The following is a 14111-nucleotide window of genomic DNA, read 5'->3' as shown; positions in this document are numbered from 1 at the left end:
ACTACTGTGAGAATAGGTCAATAAAATAAAACAGCCATTATGCATATCTGACAAATGAATAATATATATAGTACTACATCTTAGACACCACCTGGAATTTAGAAGCCCAATAAGAAAAAGGTAGGAATACATGATCAATGCATCATTATTAAATATATGAAAATATATTCAATCTCATCAATAGTAAAGCACAGTTAATGAAAACAATAGAAAACTTTCACATATGAAAATGGCAAATCTTAAAAATAAAAGAGCACTTAGAGGAGACAAATAATTGAAAGAGGTATGTCCATATGTTTATTACTATAAATTTATAAAACTTTCTGAAAACCATTTAAAAATTTTAAATGACTATCTTAAAAGGGATTACTCCCTTACACTCTATAATACCACTTCTGGAATCTATCCTATATATATAAAAAAGAACGCTTATAAATATTTATATAGGTTTGCTCATCAAAGCAAATTTTGATAATAATAAAGAATCAAACATCATATAATATTTAACACATGAGAATGGTTAAAATATAAGTAACATTATATATTATCATTTCTCATAATGATTATTAGGCAATGTCTAAAATATAAAATTCTTAAGAACAAAAAGAACAAATTAATCAAAAACAGACACACAAATATGGAAGACAATCTGGTGAAGGCCAGGGGAAGGGGGAGTTGGGGAGCTAGGAGAATGGTGTGAAGGGTTAAAGAGGTACAAATAAGTAGTTGATAGATGGTCATAGAGATGGGGAGCATGGCATAGGGAATACAGTTAGCATTAATGTAATGGCTAGGTGGAGAGCCAGAAGGGAGAAAGGGCAATTAGGGGGATCGTTTTATAAACTATATAAATGTCTATTCAATGTACTGTATACTGGAAACTAAAAATAAAATTTTAAAAAATTCTTAGAAGTCAAATGCTTTGTATTAAAAAAAGCATGCTGGGAGAAGTGAGGTCAGCAGTATGGCATCATAAAAAGACTTCCAAGTCTCTTCCCTTGAAATTACAATAAGTTGGGCAGATATAATTCAACAAAGAATTCCCTGCTCAACACACAAACATGCCTGCAACAGCTGTGCAGAGACACCTCAAGTTGGGTGTATCTAACTGAACAACAGACATAGGACAAGGTAGAAAAGGGACAAAGACAGAAGCCTCCCACAGACTCATGCTCACTGCAGCCCCATCATATGCAGTAGTAGTGAAGGGCTGGGATGCAGTCCTCATTGGGTAGGCCAGACCAGAGGGGCAGTGACAGTAGCCAGACTTGGGTAGCTGGCATACCCTGAAGGTGGGCCCAGGCACAGAAGCAGGGAAACAATGCAAAGAAATTGCATTGCAGTGGTCCAAAGCCCACCAAAGGATTCCACAGACAGGTAATCTGCCAACCCCCTCCCTCTGTGGCCCACTGGACAATAAGATTCTCTCTTAGCAGATCATGAGAGAGCTGAGAGGAAAAACAAATAAACAACAACAACAACAACAACAACAACAAAACGCTTTACAATCTAAGTGGTCTTTACTCATTGCAGTAAGAAAAGAACCGGAATCTGCACACTCACTCCCCATTCCATTCCCCATCCATCACTGCATGGCTTAGTGGAAGCGGCTTCAACATGGAGCTGTCCTATGGGCAGCTAAGGTGGGTAACACTGGGAGCACACAGGAGGCAATTCATAGCCTGTTCCTTCCAATCAACAGGAGTACTGCCCTGAGACCAAAGAAATCGGATCATGGAGGGGATGTCCACTTGCTGGGGAATATGGAGATTTTCCACAGCCTAGTCAACACCACCTAGTAGAAATTCCAGAAGCCCCAGCAGTGCAGCTAAGAGAAAAAAACTTGGGCTTCTGCCTCACCTACTAGAAAACAAAGAAATTCATATTTTGTTTTCTCTACTTATTAATAAACTCATTTAAAAAGCAACTTACTTACATTTCCAAAATTCCCAGGCAAAAAAAATATCCATTGAGCACAATGAATAACTAAAAGGAAATTCAGAAAGAAAATTTAAAATCTCCAGAAAATAACCTTAGATACATGGAAATATGTAATTTAAATAAGAATTCAAAATTGCAGTTTAGAAAAAAACTCAATGAGATATAAGAAAACTCAGAAAGCCAATTTGACAAACTCAGAAATAAAATCAATGAATAATAGAAGTACTTCACTAAAAAGATTAAAAAACTGCAACACTTGTCCAAAATAGGGCATCAAACATTTAAGAATAACATGAAAATTAAAGGAGGTAAAAACTTATTTAAAAAGAAGACAATACTGCAATTTGGAAATGAACTCACGGCATAAGAAGGGGTAATTTGTGACAATGAAAACATAAAAGTAGTTGGAGTAAAAGACTGAACTTGCACAGGTAAATGGAGATAAGATGCAATCAGAAGAAAAAAAGCTACTATACATATGAAACTTCCTTTTGCATAATTCTAATGGTAACCACAAAAATCTAGAATTGAAAAATAGTACATAAAAAAGAGAAAAAAAAAACAAATTAAAAACAACAAATAGAATAGAGGGCAAAGAAACAGTAGAGACACAGAGCCACAAGAAAACAAAACATAAAATGGCTATAGAAAATCCTTTTTATCAATAATCGCCCTAAATGTAAATGGACTGAAATTAACAATTAAAAGGCACAAAGTAGTAGTTTGGATCAAAGAAGAAAACTCTATGCTGCACTTAAGACTCAAAGTGAAGTGATGGAAAATGATACTCTAAGCAAATTACTTTCAGAGAAAAGTTGGTGTAGCTGTACTTATATCCGACAAAACAGAATTCAAGATCAAAATGTAACAAGAGAAAATAATGGACATTTCATAATAATAAAAGGGACAACACATCAAGATTACAGAAAACATCAGTATATATACACCCAACCTGGGAGCACCAAAATACATAAAGCTACTACTAACGGTACTAAAGGGAGAAACTGACAAAACATAATTATAGTAAGATATCTAAATACCCATTGACAGCTATAGATATATCATCTAAACAGAAAACCAATAAGAAAATATTGGCCTTAAATGACCAATTAGACCAAATGGGCATAAATGATCATTACAAAGTTTTTCATCCCAGAACACCAAAATATATATTCTTCTCTAGTGCACATGGAATATCCTCAAGTATAAACCATATATTGGGACACAAAACTTCCTAAATAAATTTAAGAAGATTAAAATCATACTAAGTATATTCTCTGACCATAAAGCTTTAAAACTGGAGATCAACTGAAAAAAAAAGTGAGAAGAACCACAGAAATGTGAATATTAAACAACATGCTATTAAAGAAAGACTGGGTCATAGAAGAATTAAAAGGAGAGATCTAGAGAAACAAACAAGAATGAAAATACAATATATCAAAACAACGAAAGCGGGAAAAAAAAATTCATATCATTACAGGCCTATCTCAAGAAACAAAAATGATCTCAAAAAAACAACCTAACATTAAATCTTAAAAAGCTAGAAAATAAAAAAGAACAAATGAAGCCCAAACTCAACAGAAGGAAGGAAATGAAAATTAGAGAATTAAAAACTTCCCTCTAAAATCAGGAACAAGACAAGGCTGTCAGCTATCACCACTTATTCAAGATAGCATTGGAACTCCTAACTAGAGCAATCAGGCAAGAGAAAGATATAAAAGGCATCTAATTAGGAATGAAGAAGTCAAATTGTCACTTTTTGCAGATGACTCGAATTCTATATAGAACACTCTAAACACTCCACTAAAAAAAAACTATTAGAATAAACAAATACAATAAAATTTCAAGATATAGAATCAATATTCAAAAATTCATAGTATTCCTATATGCTAACAACAAATTTTCAGAAAAAGAAATTTAAAAAAAAATTCTTTTTCAATTGCAACCAAAAGAATAAATATCTAGGAATAAACCTAACAAGTGAAGGACCTATACTGAAAACTATAAAACATTATTAAAAGAAACTGAAAAAGACACAAAGCTATGGAAAGATATTCCATGTTCAAGGATTGGAAGAATCAACATAGTTAAAATGACCTTATTACCTAAAGCATTACACAGATTTAATGCAATCTCAATCAAAATCCCATAGCATTTTTAAAGAAAAAGAACAAAAAATAACTTATCAGATGTGTATGGAATCACAGAAGAGCCCAAATAACCCAAAGCAATCCTGAGAAAAAAAGAACAAAGCCAGATGAATCACTTTGCCTGATTTCAAATTACACCACAAAGCGACAATGATTAAAATAGCATAGTATTGGCCAAAAAACAGACATGCAGACCAAAGGAATAGAATTAAGAGTCCAGAATTAAACTCTCATATATATGGGCAAATAATTTTTGACTAAGAAGGCAAAATCATATCATGGTGAGAGAAACAACTCTTCAATAAATGGTCCTGGGAAAACTGGAAAGTCACATGCAAAAGAAGAAAACTAGACTTCTGTCTATCACCACAATTAACTCAAAATGGATCAAAGACTTGAATATAAAACCATCAACAAGGCAAAGAAATAAACATTTCTAATGGGATTATATATTTGTAAACACTGCCTCTGATAAGGGCCTAAAATTCAAAATATACAAAGAACTCATATACCTTAACAACAAAAAAACAAACAATCCAATTAAAAAATGAGCAGAGGAACTGAACAGACACTTCCCCCAAGAAGACATGCAAATGGCCAACAGACATATGAAATGATGCTCAACTTCACTAGCTATTAGGAAAATGCAAATCAAAACCACAATGAGATACCACCTCACACCTATTGGAATTACTATCATCAATAAGACAAATAATAACAAGTGCTGGAGACATTATGGGGAAAATGGAACCCTCCTACACTACTAGTGGTAATAATAAATAGGTATAGTTACTATGGAAAACAGTATGGAGGTTCCTCAAAAAAATAAGAATTGCCATATGATCCAGCAAGCCTTCTTCTGGGTATTTACCCAAAAAACCTGAAAACATTGATCCAAAAAAGATTTAGGCACCCCAATGGTCACAGCAGCATTATACATGATGGGCAGGACATGGAAGCAAGTTAACTATTATATGATAAATGACTGGATAAATATCTGATATGTATATACAATGAAATATTACTTGGCCATAAGAAAAGTTGAAATACTGCCACTTATGATAATATGAATGGATCCTGAGATAATTATGCTAAGTGAAATAAGTCAGACAGAAAAAGCTGAAAACCATATGATTTCACTCATATGTAGGATAAAAAACTGAAAACAACAAACATGAGAAACAAAAAAAAATCATGGAAAGGGGATTAGTGGTTATTTGAGGGCAGGTGGTGTGGGGTAGGTGGATGGAGTAAGTGGGGTCAAATATTTGGTGATGGAAGAAAATCTAACTTTTGGTGGTAAACACAACATGCAATACATGTGACATATATTAAATTGCATACTTGAGATGTATTTGATTTTATTAACCAATAACTTTAATTAAAAAAAATGAAAATGTCATTATATAATGATAAACACGTTAATTCAAGATGATACAGCAACCATAATATAAACACACATTAGAGCACCTAATATAATCAGCAAATACTAACAGACCTTAAAGAAGAAATTGACTGCAATACAATAAAAGTAGGACACTTCAGCATACCACTTTCAACAATGAATAGATAATCCAGACAGAAAATCACAAGGAAATGTTGGATTTGAACCACTCTTTATACTAATTATACCTAACAGATATATACAGAACATTTCATCAGATTCCACTGAGAGAATCCTAGAACACAGGACTAACACTAAAGTATGCCCATGCATCACTGAGACATACTGCATTAGAATGGTAAGAGGAGTGGCAATACACTGACCACACTGTCCTTCCCACAGGCCAGCAGAACACCACATCAAGAGGTGTGCCCTGAGCCTACAGTTCCTCCCATAGGGATAGAGAGCTCAGGACGGACATAGAGATCCCCTAGCATTCTGGGTTGCTTCTTGGGAGACCCACTCTGATTTTGTCTCACAGGGATCATGGGAAAATCTATGGGGCTTGCCCACTGGGATTTTAATTGTAAGGGAGAAGGCAGAAGGGGCTTGTAACAACCAACGCTTTTATCTCAGCAGTCCAAATTCCTACCTGCAGCACCCAAATAGTAGTCCTAATCAGTGGCTTTGCTCATCTGCAGAGCTAAGACTGTGGTGAGATCTAACCAAGAAACTTGACAGGGTGCAGTGCAGGTCTGACTGATTTAGGACCTCAAGCAAAGAGCCTTGCCACCTCTGAAGCCTGATCGCTCCCCTCACCCAGGCAGGGGAGCTGATTCATAGTCCTGTCCACTGTTGAGCATAGTTCCCAGACCCACGCAACCAGAAATCATGGCCTATTTAAGTCTATACAATGTTCTCTATAACTACCTATGGCTACAAATTTAGTAACCCAACTCAGCTCCATATTGAAGATAAATATAGCAGGACCTTCCTGTTGGGAAAAGTCATCAAGAAGACATAACCACTGGTTTGGCCCACAAGCTGGACCTGGGAAATCTGAGGCTTCTGTTCCCTCCACTGTGCTTGGAATATGTGCTCCACTTGCTTTCTCTGTGCTAGAAGCTACCCAATGACACAAACTTGAGATAAAAATGTAGTGATGAGACAGACTATCAGGACTTGGTATGTAACTAAACTCAGTTAAGGTCCCCTATGCATGTGACTGAACCCTTGTATTTTAGCTGGCCAATTCAAGCCTCATAAGTAAGTTCCTTGTTTATTAAACCAACAACCTGTCAATGTGGAACGATCTGCCTTTTTCTTCAGTCTCTCTCTGCCTCCAGATAGGAGGGTCAGTTCCAGGTAACACCAAGGAAGCTCTAGAAGAGGCTTCAACCCAACATTAGTACATAGTAGGAACTCAATAAATGTTGAATAAATTAATGAGTGATGCTGAAAAGTATCTAAAATTAATGCGATTTGAGGAAACATAAATCATGTGCTTACTTACTCCATTTCCATTGCATTTTTCTGAACAATTAGAGAATTCACCTATAGGTATCCTCGATTCTACACATTCACCATTTATACAAACCTAATGGAAAAAAATTCAAAGTCAGAGTAGTCCAGCTATCTTAACATTACAATCAGTAATTATATAACATAAGACTATAATGCTTCAATACAATTAATCCATCTAAGTACTGCTCATGCTGCACTTCACAAATTTTTATATGTTGTATTTTCATTTCCATCTAGTTCAAAACATTTTTTCATTTTATCTTGATATTTCTCCTTTGGCATGTGTTATTCAAAAGTCTATTGTTTAATCTCCAAGTATTTTGAGATTTTTCAAGTAATCTAATGTAAACTATAGACTTTGGGTGATAACGACATGTCAATGTACATTCATCAATTATAACAAATGTACCACTCTGGTGGGGTTGTGGACAGTGTAGGAGTCTGTGCCTATGCAGGTATAAATGGTATATAGGAAATCTCTGTACTTTTTACAAATTTTGATATGAACATAAAACTTCTCTAAAAAATAAAGTCTAGTTTTTAAAAAATGATTTAGGTGTCTAATATCTGGTCTACATGTAAGAAGCTTGAAAGTCACCACTCTGTTCTAACAAGTAAAAAGCTAAACATACTGAAAAATCAAGAACTCTCCTAGAATCCATAAGAGAAGTGGAGACATGGAAAACCACTTGTGCCCAAGACTGGATAGACATACAAGTGGATACAAAGAAGTCAGAGCTTAGCAAAGGAGAATCATAAGAAGAAACCACCTTAGGTACCAGCAACATGATAGGCAAGCCTGAACTATGACTGGTGAATTACCGAAGGCTTAGTGTGGACAACTTTGAGAATTTAAGACTTTAGAGGAAGTCATGGGGAGCACCCAGAATTTTGTGAGATTTACCTCCAAGAGCTCAACCAAGTTTTCATGGTAAATATCAGAGGAAAATCCCCTTGTTTGGCAGGAAGAGGGGAAAAGCAATCATTTTTGAAATAGTAAAAGCTCTCTGTTCTTCTTAACAAGGTCTGCCCTCAGGAAAAATGAGTTAACCAGAGGCTAATCTGATGGGGTTTTATCAGAGTGTTACTGATCTGGGAAAAGGGAAATACCCAATTCCAGTCACTTCTGAACTTCCATGTGGGAAAATGGAAATATCCAACTCCAGCCTTCTCTAGCTGTCTTGTCTGAAAGTAGAAAAAACCTGAGAAGCATTTGTAAAATTCATAGTACAGAGGCATGAACTCACTAAAAGACTGAGACCTAATTACAGAACTAAAGAACACTTCCTATCTCCCCACATCTTACCGCCACATTACTAAAGACCTACTTACAGCAGTTCTTTGAACTAATACATCATAGCTGCTATCAAGAAAAAGTACAAGGCATTCTAAAAGCCAAAAAGCACAATTTGAAGAAAAAAAGCAATCATCAGAATAAGACATGGCAGGGATATTGGAATTATCAGACTAGGAGTTTAAAACAACTGTGATTAATATGGTAAGGAATCTAATAAATGAATTGGAAAGCATGTAAGAACAATTGCACAATGTAGAAGAGAGACAGAAAGCCTAAGAACCAAAAATAAATTCCAGAGTGAAAACAACAATAACAAAAATGAAGAATGGCTATGATGGGCTTACTAGTTCACTAGAAATAGCTGGAGAGAGGATCTCTGAGCTAGAGGATAAACCAATAAAATCTTAAAAAGCTAAAAGGCAAATAGAACAATGACTAAAAGATTCCACAAAATACCAAAGACTGTGTGACAGGAAAAGAAAGAAACAATAATGACTAAGAAAACCCCCCTAGTTCATGTCAGACAACAAAGCCTAGATCTAGGAAGCTCAGGAAACAAGAAGCAGGATAAATGCCCACCAAAAAAACTATACCTAGGCATATCATGTTCAAACTACAATAAACCAAAGAACTAATCTTGAAAAAAGGCAGAATTAAAAAAAAATCTCACCTATTGAGGAAGAAAGATAAGCATTACATCTGACATCTCTACTCAGAAACCATGCAGTTAGAAGACAGTGGAGTGAAATATTTAGTGTTGACAGAAAAAACAAACGAACAACAAAACAAAGCCCTACCAACATAAGTTCTATATACTGTGAAATTATCCTTTCAAAATTGAAGGAGAAATAAAGACTTTTCGGATGAACAAAAATTGAGGGAATTTTTTGCTAGTAGAGCAGCTTTACAAGACATGTTAAAAGTTCTTCAGAGAGAAGGAAAATAATATAGGTCAAAAACTAATAAAGGGTATAACACCAAGAGTGGGTGCTTATGTAAACTATTGTCTTTGTGAAACATATGATGTGTCAATGTGGGTTTATCAATTGTAACAAATATACTGCTCTGGTGGGAGATATTGAGAAGGGGGAGGCTATGTTTGGGTAGGGGTATATGGGAAATCTATGTACTTTCCTCTCAATTTTGCTGTGTACTTAAAACTGCTCTAAAAAAAACAGTCTTAAAAATGATTCAGGGCAGGGAAATAAGAGATGCAAATGAAACATGACCAACATAAAAAATTGTAACCAAATAGCCATTTTTTATTACAATACCATGAAATCTAACAAAACCATTCCTAAGAATACAGTTAAAAGAATATCCTGATTTCACTGCACATCTCAAAAGTTGAAATGGAAGGAAAATCAACTCAATATAATCAGGATATATATTAAATTTGTATTAAATATGAGCCAAAATATATCTACTGAGCTCCCTGGAACATTCCTTTTTCAAGGAGGCATTTATGACTCCTAGGCATAAAGAGGAAGCCAATATTTAAAAGACTATATAATTTACCTACAGAAATCTTCACTTAAACTATAAAACCACTAAAAGTGGCTATTAATATATACATTGCACATATTAAATAATTTATTCAAAATCATTTATCGAGTTAGTAGAAGAGTCAGAATTCAGATCTATGAATGTCTGTCTTTAAAGCTTACATTTTATACTATGTTATAGTTCCTCATGAGCAAAGATCTGGTCAGAAATTAAATGAGACTTTAAAGTAAATTTATTCCCTCCATGTTTTCTCCAGATTTGTGTCAGCCTCAGAAATAACAAATTATAATAACAATCAATAACAATAGCCAATCTATATTTAACTTTTACTATGTGCTGGACATTGTGCTAAGCACTTTATACTGTTATCTCATTTAATCTTTGCAATAACCCCTATGATTATCACCTTTACATTACAGTAGTGGTATCCAACAGTGGTTAGGTAACCAGCAAAATGTCAAAACATAAGATTTGATTCTAAACAGCCGGATATTAACTTGTGCTCTTATCTACTGGGCCACAAAGAGACACAAATTACTAAGTTGAATTTCTTTTTTTCTTCAAAAAGAAAAGTGCTATAAGACAGTGGTTCCCAACCTTTTTGGGAGCAGGGACTAATGATACTATGAGAATCTAACACCTAATGATCTGAGGTGGAGCTGAGGTGGTGATGCTAGTGCTGGGGATCAGCTGCAAACACAGATGAAGCTTCGCTTTCTCACTCACCACTCACCAATTTCTGTGTGGCCCTGTTCCCAACAGGCCACAGAGGACTGGTACTTGTTCATGGCCAGAGGTTGGAGATCACTGCTATAGAGTACTTAACTACAATGTATTACCAAGATCTCTCCCCTCCCCACTTCAGCCTCAAAACACTTGGGAGTTTCCTTGCTCACAACATTGAAATTCTGAAAGGGATCAAACAATCCCTTTCCCTCTTAATATCTGGAATCAAAGTGAAACTTATTTATTTTGTCTTTATCCAAATACTTAGGGTTATATAACAATGGAAAATAATTAAAATTTGATAGTTAAATGAGAATATGTATTAAAGAAATAAATATAACAATATTTTTAAAATAAATTTAAATCATTTACCCTCCCAACATCGCATACAGAGCCATTACGGACCACCATTGGATCTCTAACTGAGCCATGAAGACTGTAGTCTAAAGTTATACATACGACATCTCGTACATATGCATAAATCACAGCAACATTGTCTTGACGGAAAGGAGATCGAAAAGGGTAGGTACAAACTAATCTTCCACATACAAGTTTACTGCAAAAATAATAAAATTATATGATTATAATACATTAGGCATTTATTAGAAATGCTTCAGAATTTGCTTTCTTTGACAAAATAAGAATGGTTCATCATTTATGGCAATGTGTCTAGGGGAAAATAAAATACTTTAACACTAACAATTAAAGTAAAAAATATAAAGCTATTGGTGCAAGACTGTCTTTCAAGGCTACTAATGGTCTTTTATTCACTGTGTAGATTTATACAATTATTGTCAAATAATCAATTCACTTAAACATTTGATATCCATCTATAGGAGAATATAAAATAAATAAGTTGTGACCTCTACTCTCAAGAATCTTACAATTTAATACAAAATGTGATAAAAATCCCATTAAAAGTGCTACAAATGAAATAAACAAATTCTTACAAGAGCTTTAAGATGAGGGCTCATTCTAACTTAGCAGTTAGGAAAAACTTCAAAGAGGAGATAACACCTGAGTTAAAGCTTACAAATTTGTAGGATTTCAACAGGCAATGTAAGGCATTTCTAAACAAAAGTAACAACATAAGCAAATCGAGGAAGCATAAAACTACATGGTATGTTTACCAGTCTACAAATTCCATGAGTACAGGGGCCATGTATATGATTTGCTAACTAGTAGCTCGCCCAGTATCCAGCACATAGCAGGTTCTTAATAAATGTTTGTTAAAATAAATTAATGACCAAAGTATCAAAGAGCTGGCTCATTAGATGCAGGGAAAAATGTACTTCATTTTACAGACACTGGGCAGTCTTCAGCTTGGGCAAGAAACTGAATGAATGGGGACAGTATTTTTATAAATTAAAATAGCAAGTTCAGAAAGAAAAGGTGCAATAGGTATTATTAGTTTCAAATATGTATTGGATTTAGGAGCATAATGGTCATCTATATATATTTAAAAATTAGATAGAAATTTAAGCCTCTAGCATGGGAAAGACGTCAGGGCTAGAGATTTTTATTTGAGATTCACTCCCATTCACATGTAGTACTTGGAACCACTGGAATGAATGACATATATTTAAAAAATTAAAGGTAGAATCTTATAGAACATAAGAAAAGTGTCTTTAATATTTGTATAGCTTACTTCCATGTACACATTTTATAGTTGCCTCTTTCCCGACCGCAGTTCCCAAATCTATCACCGTGAGACTGTATTTCTTCATAGCAAGCAAATGGAGCATTTTTTGAACCTGTCAAAGTTAAACATATCTTTGGATTAAAAAGTCCTTTCTTTTCCACCTTATTCCATTTCCTCATATATTATATGTCTCCTTTTCCTTTATTACTGTATAATTTTAAAGTTTTCCTAGTAATGATGTATAAAAAGAGAAAGAATTCAAGTGAAAGGCAATGCTCATGGCTATTCCTCCTTTTGCTTCATTTTCTGTTATTTTCATCACAAAAGATATTATGAGGGGAGAAGAGTTACAGAAGTGTAAATTATGTTATCTATGAAGGATAACATAAGAAAACTATACTTGTTCACTTAGATTCTAAATAGGAACTCATAAAAAGCCAGGCCTGCAACAAAATCTCATTGAAGAAACTTCATTGTATCCTCAGGCAGTCTAAAATAAAGGGACCATAATTGTCAACCTATATATTAACCTATTTTTTCTTCATTACTATATTAGTGTTTTGTTGTTGTTGTTGTTGTTGTTGTTGTTTTATCGCTTTGTAAAAGACTACCAAAATCTTGGCAGCTTACAATGACACCCATTTATAACGTTACTAAGTCAGAAGTCCAGTAAAGCACAGTAATTTCTCTGCTCAGGGTTTCACTAGGCTAAAATAAAGCCTGGAGCTACAGTCTCACCTGATGCTGGAGTCCTCTTAAAAGCTCACTGATTGTTGGTTTAATTCAGGTGTGTTTGTTTTTGTCAGTCATAGGTCCATTTTCTTACTATCTGCCAGGGGTTCATCTTGGTTCCTAGAAACTCCCCCTCAGGTCCTAATCACATGGCTCTCTCACAACGTGGCAGCTTTGTTTTTCTAAGCCAGCAAAGAAATCTTTCTGACATCTCCCAGCTTTTAAGGAATCACATGATTAGGTCAGGCCCACTCAGAATGATCCTGATTAATTCAAAGTTGACAGATTATAGATCTTAATTACATCTTCGAAATTCCTTCTTTACTATATAATCTAATCACAGGAATGATATTCCATCATATATTCACTGGTTCTTCCCCTATTCAAAGGGGATTATCCAAGGCATGTACACCAGGAGAGTCTTGGGTGCCATCTTTGAACTCCACCTAGCATAGTTACCTTCTCCAAAATGAATCTTGCTAAGCCTAACTGCTTCATCTATAAAAGTAGATAATAATATCTATCTCAATGGATTGTTATGAGAATTAAGATGATGTTTAGTCACTTTTGATTCCCATTTCTCTTCTACATTCTTTTAAAATCAAGAGAATTTCTCCTGCTACCTGCTCCCCTTCCATGATGTACATTTTTTCTCCTATTCTTTTTAATTCTTTATCTTTTCCTAATTCTAAATCTTTCCACCATTTTTAAACACTAGACCTTCAAAGGTGATTGTACAGATACCATGAAGATGGGCAATGTTATTTCTGACCATTCGCAATGTTTAATCAGTTCAGTTGTGAATCTAAGCCACCAGATCAGAAATGCAAAGCAGGGTTTGTTAGACACCATGGTAATATCCAGGAAAATTCAGAAATTGGATAATTCAGTCCAGTTTGGAAATGTTATATAAAAGAATACATTAGGCACAGAGCAGTCAGATGAAGTCCATTGAAAGTGATGTTCTTCATCCAGTCAAATTTTTATTAGTCCATCCACTGCATCTAAAGGTACAAAGGAGTCCCATTATTAACTTCTATCTTTAATACTCTCTGTCTCATCAGTGTTAGGGACTTTCAGATCAATCTGGGTTTTCTAGTGTGAGATGAAAACACTAAAAAGGCAATGCTTTCAAATGTGGTCACATGTCAAGGAATCCCTTAAATCCAGCACACTAACCAGGTCTACTAAAGTAAGAGAATTTGCCCT

General features: G+C 34.7%; 1 protein-coding gene across 1 annotated transcript in view; it reads right to left on the bottom strand.

The window, feature by feature from the left end:
- ADAM32 (ADAM metallopeptidase domain 32) overlaps window positions 1-14111 on the bottom strand; it is a 132533-nt gene that overhangs the window by 38952 nt on the left and 79470 nt on the right. The window contains exons 15-17 of the mRNA XM_016127384.2: window positions 12177-12282; window positions 10901-11084; window positions 6989-7072 (exon numbers count right to left, since the gene is read on the bottom strand). Coding sequence (XP_015982870.2) covers window positions 6989-7072; window positions 10901-11084; window positions 12177-12282 — 374 coding nt within the window. The remainder of the gene's footprint in view (window positions 1-6988; window positions 7073-10900; window positions 11085-12176; window positions 12283-14111) is intronic.

This window comes from Rousettus aegyptiacus, unplaced genomic scaffold (assembly GCF_014176215.1).
Source record: "Rousettus aegyptiacus isolate mRouAeg1 unplaced genomic scaffold, mRouAeg1.p scaffold_m13_p_11, whole genome shotgun sequence".
Lineage (NCBI taxonomy): Eukaryota > Metazoa > Chordata > Mammalia > Chiroptera > Pteropodidae > Rousettus > Rousettus aegyptiacus.
This window is presented reverse-complemented; position numbering and strand designations above follow the sequence as displayed.